This window comes from Heterocephalus glaber, unplaced genomic scaffold, assembly GCF_053883595.1.
Source record: "Heterocephalus glaber isolate CG9 unplaced genomic scaffold, H.glaber_assembly_v1.0 deba00001687, whole genome shotgun sequence".
NCBI classification, from domain to species: domain Eukaryota; kingdom Metazoa; phylum Chordata; class Mammalia; order Rodentia; family Bathyergidae; genus Heterocephalus; species Heterocephalus glaber.
The window spans coordinates 26574923-26591205 of NW_028258412.1; the positions used below are offsets into that span (position 1 = coordinate 26574923).

At 49.5% G+C, this 16283-nt stretch overlaps 1 protein-coding gene across 1 annotated transcript in view; it reads right to left on the reverse strand.

The window, feature by feature from the left end:
* The window catches only part of Tmem132d (transmembrane protein 132D), a 484753-nt gene extending 468706 nt beyond the window's left edge, over positions 1–16047 (reverse strand). The window contains exon 1 of the mRNA XM_004843985.4: positions 15481–16047. Coding sequence (XP_004844042.2) covers positions 15481–15559 — 79 coding nt within the window. The 5' untranslated portion in view covers positions 15560–16047. The remainder of the gene's footprint in view (positions 1–15480) is intronic.
* Positions 16048–16283: the final 236 nt, after the last annotated feature.

A 16283-nucleotide genomic window follows, 5' to 3' on the forward strand; every position in this document is an offset into this window, starting at 1 on the left:
AGACCCTGTCTCGCAAAAACTTGGACTGATCGTTAATTGGTTACTGCCTAAAGCTGTGAGAACCACAAAGTAAGGATCCCACGCCCTCTCCCATAATGCAGTGGGAAGTGGAGGGTAGCCAGCATAGCTGGTCCACCAGGAGCATCCGTGTGCCAGTGCTGAGGATCCTGGTGAAGGTCACACCGGCCGCCGGACACAGCGCCCTGGGGACACGCCGGTCTGGAGGACAGCACACCCCCCATGTCCCCTGCTGCCATCTTCCCTCGGCCACGCACCCCGCTGTCCTGTGCGGAGCCACCACGTTCTTGTTCTTTCCTGTGGCTGGAAGCTGATGTCAAGCTGCGCTCACAAGGGCCCGGAAAGCCTGCCCGGACGTCCGCCCAGTGCCGCTCACCAGCCCCGGGACGGGACCCAGACGCACTCGGGGCGAGACTGACTTTCGGGCCATGAAGCGCAGCGGCGTCAGAGAGCAGGGGCCGACTTTGTGAGGGGACCCTGAGCGCAGGGGAGATGGCAGCGGCCACGGCTGGGGGAAAGGTGCCCTGCGGGAAAGGCTCTGCCCACACAGGTTCCGTGAGGAAGCAACTGCCAGTCCCGCTGAGGAGTCACTGAGGACAAGCCCACTCGTGACAGCACTCTCTCAGGACAGGCGGAGGCGACTGTCCAGCGAGAGCAGCAATGTCTCAGCCACGAAGCAGGCGTCAAAAGCTGTGTTCGTGAGGCCTTGGGTAACGTGAGGAAGAGCTCCCAGAAACCCAGGGCTCACGGAGGTGTGCAGCGTCGAACTGGCCGAAGAACTGAAAACCAAGTGGAAATGGGTCATCTCACAACACTGATGTGGCAGCTTTGGGCAGGGAACTGTTTCTTCCCTCTCACTTCAAAACTGACCTGAAGCTGCTCACCAAAAACTAAATGCAGTGTGATAACATAAAAAGGCAGACAGAAAGAGAGGGAACAGAGGAAGGAAAATAAAATGAGCCAAGGATGAAGCTTATTCACAGGACACCCAGCTTAAAGGCTGCACTGATAAACAGCAGGCGGACCTGAGAGGCAGAAGTTAAGCAAAGCCAAGCACTCAATAGCTTGGAAATGTCTCGGTGTTCACGGGATGAAGCATAACTTTCTCAGGAGAAGTGCAGGCTCCTCCTCTAGTTCCAAAGCCTAAGAAAATTTTCTTATGGCTCAGAGCTAAAATTGTCCCCCAAGCTGGGGTCTGGTTGGCTGCTTGTGGGCTTTAGGCAGCAACCAGATGGTGAAGGCTCTAACTGCATTGCTGCATGGACCGCCAGGTGAAGCTCAGGCGACCACTTCCTCGGGCAGTGGCCCAGCTGGAAGGAGCAGGTCACGGCCCCCAGGCACGCTCTCTCATCCTGCCCCTCCTCTCTGGCTCTGTTCCCTTCTCTGCTTCCTGGCCACCATGAGGCAAGCCGCTCTCCTCCACCACACCCTTCCGCCATGTTTGTGCCTCCCCCCAGGCTCACAGCATGGAGCTGGCCGGCCATGGACCGAATCCCCTGAAGCTGTGAGCACAGTAACTTTTCCTCCTTTGAGCTGGTTTTCACTGTGACAAAAAGCTACCAACAGAAACTTCCTTCAGGGCTTCCTGCTACACAGGAAATCTGGGCTTCAACGCAAAATGTATATAATGTTCTTAAATGTTCCTACTAATATTTACTGAACGGCCCACAATACTGGTGAATAACCTCATGCCAAAGTCTAATAAATGCAAAGAATTTAATAAATCTTCACTTACAGTTTTTGGCGGCCAATCATACAGACTGGTGTCTGGTTTAAGGCTCTCTCTCTCTTCTCCCCTCCACCACCTCCTCCTCTTACTTTTCCACCGCATCCAAGTGTGTGTAATGTGTGTAATGTGTGCATGGAGAAGCATTACATAAGGTCCAAAACTGCACTTGCACTGCTGTAAAATTTGAATATGATTTTCCCCGTTGACCCAAGGAAGGGTTTGACAGAACACAAACACCATCTCCTTGCCCGCGCTCCACCAGTGTCCCCAGGTACCCGCCCCTGTGGCCAGCTGGCCCGCAGTCACCTGGTCCTCCACCTGCACAAACCCCACAGAAGTGGCACAGCCCTTGTCTGCAGACCTCAGGACAGGCACATGGAGTGAGGGGTAGGACTCGTGTCCCCGTGATTGGGCTGGGCTGGGCATCTCCTGCCGCTGCCCCACACCGCCTCCTGCAGTGCAGCAGGCAGCACTCCGGATGCTGGGCGGGGTCACCAGCATCGAGGCACTGTGGTCACATTCAGGGTCCCCCGGAGGAGCCCCACAGAGCAAGGCTGTGCACGGCCCGCTGATCTGCAGCCTCAGCTTGCACCTGAGGACCTCAGCGTAGCTGCTGCACAGATCCCCTTCACCATGCTGACCCCAAGCCTTGGACCTCCAGGGCACAACCCCACCCCGCAGCCCCTCACTGCCCCTCCGCCGTGGCTGCTCCGGGCCAGGTGAGCATCCCATATGTTCAGACCGCTAGACTCGAAGATGAATGCTCTCTCAGGAAGGGCTGTCTCATTGTTTTTTGAGACAGAGTCTCACTGTGGAGCGCAGGCTGGTCTCGCACTCATGGCAATCCTCCCGCCTCAGCCTCCTGAGTGCTGGGATCACAAGCGGGTGCCACCATGACGGGCTCCTCCCTGGTCTTGATCACGGGCCTTGCTGGGGTTGACTGAGGTGCCCGGTCCAGGTCTGCACTCCTGAATCCTGCACGCCAGTGCTGGCTGCAGCAAGCCACCAGTCAGGTCACCTGCTACACACTGCGCTGCTGCCTGCCTGTGACAGGGCAGCTTCCCCCCATGCACCGGAGCCAGGCGGTACCTGGGCTCCATCCCTGGCACAGAGGGACAGGAGCATCTCAAGGGCATCCCACCTGTGCCACCATCTCCTCCTCTGCCCTATAAAAATACTCTGTCTTCTGCTGACATCGGCTTTTGGAACCAGAGCCAGGAAGGTGACGTTTCCGCCCGCGGTTTCTGCTGCAGCACCAAGCACCTGCCTGAGAGGAGCCTGGCAGGGTGGGGGGTGGGTCCTGGGCAGGCGAGGCCAACACAGCCGGCCCGAGGCATCACCCACACTTACACCCAGTGAGCTGCCTCCTCACCGCCGTGTCCTTCAGGGTCCGTGTGGCCTTCCTGATCCATAGGAAGACAAACCGAGGAGCAGTGGGCCCTGCTCGCTCCCTCCTCACCTGGTGAGCAGGCAGAGGAGTTTCCGACAAACACCCTCTCATGAAAAACGCCGAGTCGCTAAAAACCCTTTGCAGCCCCTTACCTTTCAATGTCCACCTGAGTCTCCTCCGCTTACAGACTTGGGAGACAGAATCGGAGAAACGGGAGCGTGGACATCTGAACACCCTCAAATCTAGTGTCCTGAGACATCACATCGACACGGTGAATATTTACACAAAATTTATTATAGTAAGAGACAGTGCAACTAGTTCCCCGAAAGCACGCTTTGAACACACTCTTCCCATCGCCCTTGACATGTGTCTTCTACTGTAATGTGAGTTTAAAACCTTTTAAACGTTTGCCGCATTTTCTGATCGGCCCTTGCATGTGCTTCGGCCTCCTCTGAGATGTCCCCAAGCGCAGGAACTTCAGTCCAGGCCTCCCTCGCCCAGAGCCCTAATTTCTGGAAGGAGAGTGACTCCAGTGTGTCTCTGTGTCTGAAAGGACGCCCGAAAACCTGCATCTGAGATGCCTTGCTTCTGGACATTGGGAGCTTCCTTACTTCTCCCTGCAACAGACTGTTCAAACAAGTGCCAACGTTTCGCAGAAATATTCTGAGTCTGTGGACGCTCTACCCAACAAATCCAGGCTGGCTTCCTGTCCGCGCATCGGAGCCCCCCGCATTCTCTCCCTGACTCCGTCAAGCTTAGTGTCTGCATCAAAAATCAAGGTCACCGATCAGCCCGCTGCAGACAGACAGGTCTGCGGATGCCGTAGCAACATCGTGAGTCGCGCGGAATGCACCCAATCAGCCCGTGACCCGGCAGCAATCCACTGGACACCTCCCCCCATCGTGCTCCTCTGTACAGCCACCTGGTTCCACACTACAAAGACACAGAGGACACCGGACCACCAGACCACGGTACTGGGTAAGTTGGAGTCATCTTCACCTCCCATCAGGACCTGGAGTATCTTCAGGGGAAGGGCAGCTGGAACTTGCAATACAACTCTGCAGAGTTCAACCCTATGGGAGGACAGGGAGCTCAACTTGGGACTTGCAGCCAGAAATCTGCCCGAATCTCATGGGTCTGCGACTGGCTTGCTGAGACTCATTGACTTATATCTGCACACTGCAACCCACGTTGTCTATTGTGACAGCAGAGACATACACTGAAGGAGGCCCTTCATTTTCACTGTTTTATTTTTATTCCCAAAATTTGTTTTATTATTTTGGTTTTTTTCTCTTTTCTTTTCTTTTGCTCCTCTTATCTTTAATTTTTTCCCTACTCTTTGCAAATATTGTTTTTCTCTCCTTTCTTTTCTTCTTTCTTTTCTCTTTCCTTTCTCTTTCTCTTACACTCACTCTCTTGCTCTCCCACATTGTTCATCTTCCCTTTTTGTCCCTGTTTTGGTCCTCAGTCAGAGTTCTTCTTTATTTTCCTATTATTCTCTTTTTCCTTCTCACCTGTGTCCTCTGGCCACACTGCTAACCTTCCCCTATCCTTTTTCCCATCTGTCCCTCCCTCCCCAACCCCTTCTAACTCCCCATCCCAAAGGGTAAGGATGTTATATTGAAGAGTTTATTCACTATATGTTGGGTTGGTCCCTGATCTTGATTTAATTCACACAGTTAAAGGTGATAGATTAATAACTACCACAAAATGTCATTTTCGAAGATGTACTTGATGCAGTGGTGTTGCTGATTGTATCACTTGGGCTAAGGTGTGGGTATTGATCTAGTCAATGAATCTTCCTAGTATAAGGAAAATGAGATAGCCTTAGAGTCATTAGAGACTCAAAACTTAAAGACCAGCTATATCTGGAACACACCCCTGAGAAGCAATCATTCCATAAGGGTTCTAATTACAAGCAAAACAGATACCTACAATAAGCAATTTCAAACTATCAACCCAGGAGTTAAACCAAGGACAGTACCAAAAACAGAAATGAGAATACATTTAAGCAAGGCACAAACTCAGACTTCCACCCAACCAAGGGTAAATCCTGGGGGAAATAAGATGGAAAAGTCCCATAACCAACCACCTGGATACCCTGAACTGATAGCACAGGAAGTAACAAAACAGTTGAATGAGGCTCTAGAAAAATTTAAAGCAGAAATAATCTCCCAGATATCCACAGAGATGGTGAGCAGAGTGAAAGACATGATTAGAGGATCTAAAACAGAAACAGATGAAAAAATAGATGAGCTCAGAAACATGCTGGAAGCCATGAATACCCAGCATAAGAAAGAAATGGAAACCATGATCTCCCAACATAAGAAAGAAATGGAATCCATGAAACAGATTCAAACAGATATTCAGGAGATCAAAAAATCCATTGAAAGTACCCACAGCAAATTAAGGGAATCTGAAGATAGAATAGCAGATATAGAAGACAGGATCGCGGTTAGAGACCATGAAAATAGAGATTTCTTAAAAATAGTAAGGGACCACAAGAAATCAATCCAACAACTGCTAGACGATGCAAAGAAGAATAACATAAGACTGATAGAAGTCCATGAAAAAACAGGAGAAAGTACAATTGACATAAAAAAAACTGTTCACAGAAGTAATAGTGGAAAACTTCCCAGACAGAGGTAGAGAATTGGACATACAGATAAGTGAGGCATATAGAACTCCAACTAGCCATGATGAAAAAAAATCTATGTCTAGACGTATAACAGTCAAGATCCCAGAAACCCAACAGAAGCACAAAATCCTACAGGCAGTTAGAGAAAAGAAACAAATCACCTACAAAGGAAAGCGCATCAGAAGCACGGCAGATTTCTCAACACAAACCCTCAAGTCAAGGAGAGCCTGGAGTGAAGTATTTCAAGCCCTAAAAGAAAATAACTTCCCACCTAGACTGTTGTATCCTGCAAAATTATCTTTCAAAATCGATGGGGAAATTAGATACTTCCATGACAAAGAATACCTGAGAAATTTCATGAACAGCAAACCAGCACTACAAGCAATTCTAAACAATATCCTAGAAAAAAGCAATGAAGGTCACAACTCCATGAGGCCCAACAGAGGGAAGCCACCAGACAAGGTAAGACACTAAAGGGAAAGGGGGAAAAAATAAGAAATCAAAGAGCCAACAAAAGTGGAGCATCATGACAAGGATAAATCAATATCTATCAATTATAACCATCAATGTTAATGGTCTCAATTCACCAATCAAAAGAAATAGACTGGCAGAATGGATTAAAAAGGAAAATGCAACAATATGCTGTATACAAGAAACACACCTAACTCAAAAGGAAATCCATATACTGAAAGTAAAAGGATGGAAAACAGTTCTCCACATGACAGGAACCCAGAAAAAAGCAGGCGTAGCAATCTTATTTGCAGACAAAGTAGATTTCAAACCAAAACTAATTAAGAGAGACAAAGATGGTCACTACATCCTTGTGAAAGGAAACAATCCAAGAAGGAGAGATAACAATCCTAAATATATATGCACCAAATACAAATGCCCCCAACTATACAAAACAAATATAAATGGACATGAAAAACCAAATAAACACTAACACAATTGTAGTGGGGGACCTCAATACCCCATTATCACAAATAGATCATCTAGACAAAAAGTTAACAAGGAAATTCTAGAACTGAACCAAGCTATTGAAGAAATGGACTTAATAGATGTTTACAGTGTTCCACCCCAGAAAATCGGAATACACATTCTTTTTGGCTGCACATGGGTCATTCTCCAGAATAGACCACATGCTAGCTCATAGGACATATCTAAGTAAATGTAAAAGAACTGAAGTTACCCCCGGTATATTATCAGACCATAGTGCAATAAAACTGGAGATCAATAACATAAGAAATGGCAAAACCCCAACAAACACATGGAAACTGAATAACACCCTTCTGAACAACCAATGGATCACAGAGGAAATTAAAGAAGAAATTAAACAGTTTCTACAAGTAAATGAAAATGCCAGTACAACATACAGGAATCTATGGGACACAATGAAAGCAGTTCTACGTGGGAAATTCATAGCAGTGAATGCCCATATTAGCAAAACAGAGAAAACGCATATAAATAACCTAATGCAGAACCTCAAGCTCCTAGAAAAAGAAGAGTATAATGAATCCAAAGCTCATACAAGAGAGGAAATTATAAAGATCAGGGCAGAAATCAATGCAATGGAGACTAAGAGAACAATACAAAAAAATCAATGAATCAAAGAGTTGGTTTTTTGAAAGAATAAAATCGAGAAACCTTTAGCCAAACTTATCAAGAAAAGGAAAGAAAAGGCTCAAATACATGCAATTAAGAATGAAAAAGGTGAAGTCACAACAGATCCAACAGAAATCCAGAGGATCGTCAATACCTACTTCGAGAACCTCTACTCCAATAAAATGGAAAACACAGAAGAAAAGAGCAGATTCCAATATACATACGAATTGCCAAAGTTAAATGAAGAAGATATAGAAATTCTAAACACCCCAATTACAATGAGTGAAATTGGAAGTGTAATAAAATATTTACCAACAAAGAAAAGCCCAGGTCCAGTGGCTTCACTGCTGAATTTTACAAGACAAAGAAGAACTAACACCATTACTCTTTAAACTCATCAAAGAAATTGAAAGGGAAGCAATACTTCCAAATTCATTCCTGGAAGCAAGTGTTACTTTGATTCCAAAACCAGGGAAAGACCCAACCCAAAAAGAGAACTACAGGCCAATCTCCCTAATGAACATAGATACAAAAATCCTCAACAAGATACTGGCAAACAGAATACAGAGGGTCATCAAGAAGATCATACACCCTGACCAAGTCGGATTTATCCCAGGGATGCAAGGATGGTTCATCATTCATAAATCAATAAATGTAATATGCCGTATTAACAGAGTCAAGGACAAAAACCATATGATCATCTCAATAAATGCAGAAAAAGCATTTGACAAAATCCAGCACCCATTCATGATAAAAACCCTACAGAAAACTGGAATAGAAGATCTTTATCTTAACCTGATTAAGGCTATCTATGAAAAACCAACAGCCAACATCATACTAAATGGTCAAAAACTGAAAACTTTCATGCTAAAATCAGGAACAAGACAAGGATGCCCACTATCACCACTCCTCTTCAATATAGTTCCGGAAACATTAGCCACAGCAACGGGAAAAGAGAAAGAAATAAAAGGAATAAGGATAGGAAAAGAAGAAGTTAAACTGTCATTATTTGCTGACGATGTGATACTTTACATAGAAGACCCAAAAAACTCTGCCAAAAGACTTCTAGACTTAATTGACAGATTCAGTAGAGTAGCTGGATACAAGGTCAACACTCAAAAAAACAATAGCCTTCTTGTGCACAAATAAGAGACTCATGGAGAGAGAAATCAGGAAAACAATTCCATTTACAATAGCATCCAAAAAATGAAATATCTAGGAAACAGTCTAACAAAGGAAGCAAAAGACCTCTACACTGAAAACTACAGCACTCTGAAAAAAAGAGACCGAAGAGGATACAAGAAAATGGAAAGACATCCCTTGTTCCTGGGTAGGAAGAACCAATATAGTGAAAATGGCCATACTTCCAAAACTACTATATAGATTCAATGCAATGCCAATGGAAATTCCAACAATATACTTCACAGAACTAGAGAAAACAATCCAAAAATTCATTTGGAACCATAAGAGACCTAGAATAGCTAAAGCAATTCTAAGCAACAGAGACATGGCTGGGGGGATCACAATCCCCAACTTGAAACTATACTACAAAGCTACTGTGATAAAAACAGTATGGTACTGGCAAAGGAACAGACCTGAGGATCAGTGAAATAGATTAGAAGATGCAGAAACAACTCCAGACATGCTCAGCCACCTCATCTTTGACAAAGGAGCCAACCACCATCATTGGAGGAAAGATAGCCTATTTAATAAATGGTGTTGCAAAAACTGGATTTCAGCCTGCCAAAGATTAAAACTAGACCCATAACTATCACCATGCACTAAACTAAGATCAAAGTGGATTAAAGATCTAAATATTAAGACAGAAACAGTAAACTTGCTGGAAGATAAGTTAGGTAGAACTCTTGAAGGCATTGGCATAGGAAAAGGCTTCATGAACAAAACCTCAGCAGCACGGGAACTAGCAGAAAGAATCAACAACTGGGATCTCATCTTATTAAAAAGCTTCTGCACTGCAAAAGAAACCACCAACAGAGCTAACAGACAACCTACAATCTGGGAAAAAAATTTTAGCAGCTGTACCTCAGACAAAGGACTAGTATCTAGAATATATAAAGAATTGAAAAAAATCAGACCCCCCAAATTCAAAGACTCGATTCAAAAATGGGCATCTGAAATGAACGACATTTCTCAGACAAGGAAGTAAAAGCAGCAAGCAAATATATGAAAAAATGTTCGACATCACTCGTCATTCGAGAGATGCAGATGAAAACAACACTGAGATTCCACCTCATCCCACAAAGAATGGCTGCTATCAAGAAATCAACCAATAACAAATGCTGGCGGGGTTGTGGGGAGAAAGGAACCCTTCTCCATTGTTGGTGGGAGTGCAGACTGGTGCAACCACTGTGGAAATCTGTATGGAGATACCTCCAAGAACTAGGACTAGAGGTCCCATTTGACCCAGCTATCCCCCTGCTGGGTATCTTCCCCAAAGAATTAAAAGTATCATACCAGGGATATATGTGCACCCATGTTCATAGTGGCACAGTTTGTAATAGCTAAAGCTTAGAAACAGCCCAAGTGCCCATCAACTGGAAACTGGATAAAGAAGATGTGGGTTTTTTTATAAAATGGAGTACTACTCAGCCATAAAGAATGAGAAACTAGAGACATTTATAGCTAAATGGATGCATATTGAGGCCATACTCTTAAGTGAAATAAATAGGACACACATGTGTAAATACTGAATAGTTTCTCTAGTGTGAGAAACTGAGAGTGTAAACAAGGGTTAAAATGATTAAACAAATTGATAATCTGAAATAGGAAAAAAGGTCCAAAGACAAAGGAGTGAAGGGAGGGGAAGGGGAAAGGAAAAGAAGGAAAGGAAAAACTATGAGAAAAGAAAAAAAAATGGAAATGAAATCTATGTAAATAGGGAAGGGTAGAGGGGGTGAAGGGTGCACAGGTAATGGGGAAAAAAATAAGAACCAAGATACACCATGTACAGGTACAAGATCCCAGTGATAAATGTAAATGAATTGCATCCCTAAAATGTACCAATAAAAGAACTAAAAAAATATTTTAAAACTTTAAAAAAAAAAGTCAAGCTCACCGATCTGTATGTTCACCCAGCCCTACAGTCTCCTCTTGTAAGGAGGAGTAACATCGATCTGTCTTTGTTCTACACACTTCTCCCTGTTTGGTCACAACTTCCCAGTAAACACCTCTTAGCCTTGCCCAGCCAGGACTCCGTGACCAGTGGTGACCGGAGGGTGACCAGACCATGAACCAGTCATGGGTCACAGCTAGGAGACCCCCAAACCCATCCACACCCACAGATAGCCCTCAACCTCCTTTACATCCTGGAATGAAAACCTACCTCAGTCCCTCTGGGCCACTCAGAACTGCTGCTGGCAAAATTAAGGCAGAGAAAATTAAACCTGACATGTGTTGATTCATGTGTCCGGCATGAATGCGCCTTCTCCACACTGAAAAGGAGACCCTCCGCCCTCCGCCCTGCAGTGGCTGACACAGCCTGCAGCACGGCCCAGAGCTCAGCCGCAACATCAGAACTCAGACTCCCTGAGCTCCTCTGACCCTCAGCCTCAGCATCAGTCCCCATGGTTCATCTGCATATTCACAAAAATCATCTGCATAAACCCCTGTGCACACAGCCCGCCATACGAGAATCACTCAAAAAATTAGCCCCTATTATTATTGACCAAAGTATTTCCTGCAGCCCTCTGAATTACTGGAAAGACAGCATTAGGCCACTTTACTGTCAGGCAAGGATTCCGCAGGCAGTATTTCAAACTCTTACACACACTGCAAATTTGTATTGAACCTTCCGCAATGTGCAACACGCTGTGCTAAATGCTGGAACGAAACCAGAAGCAGATGAGGAAAATACATATCTCCTGCACCCAGGGTGACTTACACCTTTGGAAAGCAGGGAGAACAGGGTTTCAGGATGCTACCCCTTGTGGAAGGGGGAGATCGCCCCACCCGGCTCCAAAAGACACTCAAACTCAAATTCCCCTCACCTGCAAGAGCTGGTGCCTTCCTCTGGAACTAAAACACAGGTGCACAGTAAATGAAGAGGGGAGGCTGCCATCTGGATTGTTTGGGGGCTCCAGGACAGTGGCCTGAGTCCCTGAGAGGAAGGCAGAGTATGACGTGGAGCAGCGGACGAGGTGGCTGTGCACAGGGACCCCGACCTGCCCTGGAGGCAGCAGAGGAAAGTAGCCACAAGCCAAGGACAGCCAGGCCTCGGAGGCCACAAGGACCCTCCGAGAGCCTCTTGCCCCACCCCGCGCTTGTGCTGGCTCCAGAGGTGCACACTGACACAGGACAGGTGCACACTTCCAGATGAGAGCACACCTGTCCCCCGTCCACAGCCTGGGTCAGACATTCGAGAGGCGAGCCCCAGTGCCTGTCCCCACCCTCTGTCCATGCATCCCATGCTTTTCCTCACCGCTATACTCACTGTGCCCAGCACGGTGTGGGGGGCAGTGTGCTGCTCAGGAGGCAAAGGCAGGGAATGAAGGGATCCAAAGAGCAAAGAAGAGGGCAACTGACCATGGAGCCATCAGCATTGGCACTCGGCACTTACGACAACGCAAATCTAGAGGCATAAATGCACTAACCTTCCCCAATCTGGGGCCCTTGAGGACCTAACCCTGCATCCTCACAACACTTGCAAACAGTTCCTGAAGAGGTCTCTGGTCACCAAAAACACAGGGTCTTTGATATTTGTTGAGTGGAAGGGTAGACAGGTGATGGAAGGAAAAGTGGGCAGATGATGGGCGGATGGATGAGTGGGTGGATGGACAGATGATGGATGGACGGATGAGTAGATAGATGGATGAATGGATGGGTGGGTGGATGGATGAATGGATGGGTGGATAGATGGCTGGGTGAATAGATGAATGGATGAATGGATGGGTGGGTGGATGGACAGATGATGGGCGGATGGATGAGTAGATGGATGGATGAATGGATGGGTGGGTGGATGGCTGGGTGAGTAGATGGATGGGTCGAGAATTAGGTAAGTACATAAGAGATGGGCGGATGGATGGACAGATGGATGAACAGGGAATATAGGGTGATACAATCTATAATAATGCATTTTTGGAGTCTTTCTTTTTCTTACTAATTTTTGTTGGCGTTTTAAAAATGGAACTAAACAAATCCTCAAATTTGAAATTTCACCTTTCTATGCCAGTGTTTTTTAATAAAATCATATTTTCATTCAACTCTTGAATTCAGAGAAAGAAAACTTACTGGTCTCCCCATTCCCAAGCCTTTTAACTTCTGACAGTGTTTATATGCAAGTAATAAAGCCAGTCTTTCCAGATAGAGCACACGTGTGCACGCGCGCACACACGCGCGCACACACACACACACACACACCCTGACTTGCTCACCCGACACGGTCTCCTGCCCTGAAACCCACCCCTGGAGAAGGTGAAGCTCTGTCCCTGCTGTCCAGCCCGGGCAGCTGGAGAGCCACATTCCCTGAGCCGGAGGTGCACCTCCATGCCTGCCCAAGAGGACACCCTGACGTGGACACACACAGGCCAGACAAGCCCCATGCCAGGTGCCCGCTGCCTCAGCTGCAGCAGGCAGAACACGTGGCCACCTGGCTGGGACAGCACGCCAGGTCTCTGTGAGGAAACATGCTCAGGAAGCGGGCATGCTGGTGAAGATGGTGGTCAGACTAAACATGCTCCCTTCAGGTTCCTGTCTCTGAAGCTGCAAACCTCCCACCGCTCTCATGGATTTCACTTCTTAGCTCCTCCTCCCGCCTGCTCCACCCACAATACTCAGGGCAATGCATTCTCTCACCTGCAGGGCGGCGCACTTGCTACCTACATCCAACTTTGAGAGACTAGAGCTCAACCATAAGACCCACACACCTGACAACTGAACCCAAAGCCACCTCCAGGAGTGGGCCAGGTGACAAAGTTTCATACCATAGCTCCTAGGTCCCCAGGAGACGGAAGCATGTGCAGTGGCATTCCAGGCATATGTGCATTTCAAACACATGTCGAGGGGAGGGGAGGGTTGATTTTATGGCTAATCATCTTCTGCTCATGAAACTCAGACAGGGATAAGGGCCAAGGTCATTGGTCTGCTATTAAAATGTGGATTCTATTTTGCTCAAGGATTCCATTTGGAAAGCTCTCAGGCTACAGAGTAAAAACTATCCCCTGAAGCAGATATTTAATATACAGTAATGTTGTCTATTTTCCATTCAGTCACAGGGAGATTAGGCATTTTACAGCATGCGTGTTTACTCTCAATTAAAACCCTTCCCAATACAGCCCACCTTTTTTTTGTTTGGTTGGTTTTTAAGACAGAGTCTCACTATGTAGTTCAGGCTGGCCTTGAACCCACTATGTGGCCCAGGCCTCAAACTCATGGAGATCCTCCTGCCTCAGCCCCTGAGTGCTGGGATCACAGGCATGCACCACCACGCGAGGCTTCAATACAGCCCATGCTTGATTTCAGGCTGGTTAGAACTTTCAGTTTGTCACAAAATCTCTGCGGGGAAGGACTCAGAACACACTGGGGAAGGACTGATCCATCGCTGGGTCTGTGAATTCTTTCTGGGCCATGAAATCTCACTCTACACATATGATGACACTAAGTTTTGCCTGCTCCATGGCAGCTCATGGGCGATCCCTGCAGGCCTCAGGCCCCTGCACTCGGAGCCCATGCTTCAGAGCCGGCAGTGGGGCTGCGCTCTCCAGAGCAGGGCCCAGCATTGTCAAGCCGGACCACAGGGCCTCAGGAAAGAGGAGAGCGCCACTGGAGCACCCTGTCAGTGTTGCCCACTCGGAGAAGGTCGGCGGCATCGGGGTAGAGCCACGCTCCCCAGCCCTGCTCCGTCCAATGAAGAAACCACATCGGGAGCTTGTGCACAACTGAGCAAAGCCAGTGGCCGGGCCGGGTCACAGGTATTAACAAAGCGACTCTACCTTCCTCAATGACACCGGATGCTTGCAGCCTGGAAACAGAGCAGCCTGTTCCAATTATGGAGCCAAGTGACAGCCACAGAGACTAGCCTGACAGAGGAGCTGGTGAGGGGGCTCTGTCCCTGGGTGCGGCTGGCTGGTCCCCTGGAGTCTGCCTGAGCCAGCCTGCTGGAGGCCCCAGGCTCTCCTGTGCTTCCCAGTCCAAGTCCCCAGAGCGCCCCAAGTCCTCGGGTCCTCGGGTCCCTAAGACATCCTCGGGAGAATGAGCCCGTCTCAACTGCACTGGTGGAGACCGTGGAGCAGGTGAACCCACCTCCTTCCTAGTCCTGCTAGCCCAGCCTGGAAGCCAGCAAGTGAGCTGTCTAAATCCATCACCCCCCACCCCCGAGGCCCGGAACTCGGGGAACACAAAATTCATGCCATTAATGACTGCACATAATGACTGGCTTTGAAGTTTCTAAGAGAGAACTCTGCTCGGAAATACTCACAGAGCAACATGTTTAAAGGATTTTTCCAGCACACCGGAGACCGCTGAGAATCCCCACTCTGCTCCCGGTCTATTTGTCCAGAAAAGGGGCGCTTGATGGGGCCCACACACCAGGGAAGAATGCAGACCGGTAGCGGATCCTCTCCCCAGACAACCTCTCCTCTCCTCGGGGAATGCCGTGGGGCTTGGGGGTCTGACTGGGTGGCCAGGTCACAAGTTCCCGTTCCAGCTTCGCCGCCCTGGCCAGGTCGGGCCTGAAGGGGCCCGGGCGCTTCTGCCCAGCTGCCTGGGGTGGACCAAACGCCACTGCACGAAACAAGACTGCTGTGAAATTATTTCCAGCTAAGCCCGTGCCGGCAGGGAACTCAATTCCAAATTCCAGGCATCCTGGGCTCCTCAATCCCCTTCCCCCGACTTCTAGCTCGGCCTGGCCCTTTCCCACCTTTCCCCCCGCGGTCTCCCGTCCCACGGGCTCCTGAAAATGCGCCTGGCGACAGCACGAGTCCCTCCGTCCCCCTGCCGCGCCCCGCGCAAGCAGCTGCGGCCCAGGGCTCAGCCCTGCACCCCTGCCCGCAAGCGACCCGCAAACCGCGCGGCTCTCCGGCGCCCCTCCACGCACACGCGCTCGCTCCCCGCGAAGTTAGTCCCAGCCCCAGGCGGCGGCGTCCTCACCTTTGGAGAAAAGCGCGGCCAGGCCGAGGAGCACGGGACAGCACAGAAGCCACGGCGTCCCCATGTCAGACGGGCACATCCCGGAGGCGAGGCCGGAGCACGGGTGGGGACAGCGCAGAAGGCAGGGGCCGCCCGGAGGCCCCGCGCCCTAGGGAGCCCCGCGCCCCGAGCGCCGCCGGGCCATGGCCGGGCCGGGCGCGGGAGTTGCTCCGCTCGGCGCCCCGGCCGATCCTCCCTCTCCGCCTCCGCCGCCGCCGCCGGAGTCTTCCTAAATCCCTGATCCGCCGGCCTCTTCCCTTCCGGGTTCCCAGGGGAACGGGGCCTCGGGGCGGCGCGGGGCGCCTTGGCTCGCAGCCCCCATCCCGGGCGACCACCGCGCCCCGGGGCTCGTGCGCGCGGGGCGCCCGAAGTTTGGGGGTGCGGAGGCCCCGTCGCCCGGCCCCGCGGGCTCAGCTCGGACCCGAGCTCCGGCAGCCACGGCCCAGCTGCGCGCCGGGAGGAACCGCTGGCTCGCGCGCCCGGCCCCGCGCAGCCCACGCTGCATCCGGAGCGCGGCGACCGCGACAGCGCCCGGGCGCGCTGGGGCTGCCTTGAAATTTTGCCTTTAAAAAAAAAGCCCCACCCTTCCGGAGTGACAGCTGTGCGCCCCAATCCGCAAACTCGATCCCACCTCCCCGTCGCCCTGCTGTCTCCTGCGCGCGGGTGGGCGGGCGCGAGGGGCCGGGAGCCGGGCGCCCACGCCCACAACAGGTGTCCAACGGCCTCGCGGCTTCCTCCAGAGCCCGGCTGGGGTCCAGCCCGGG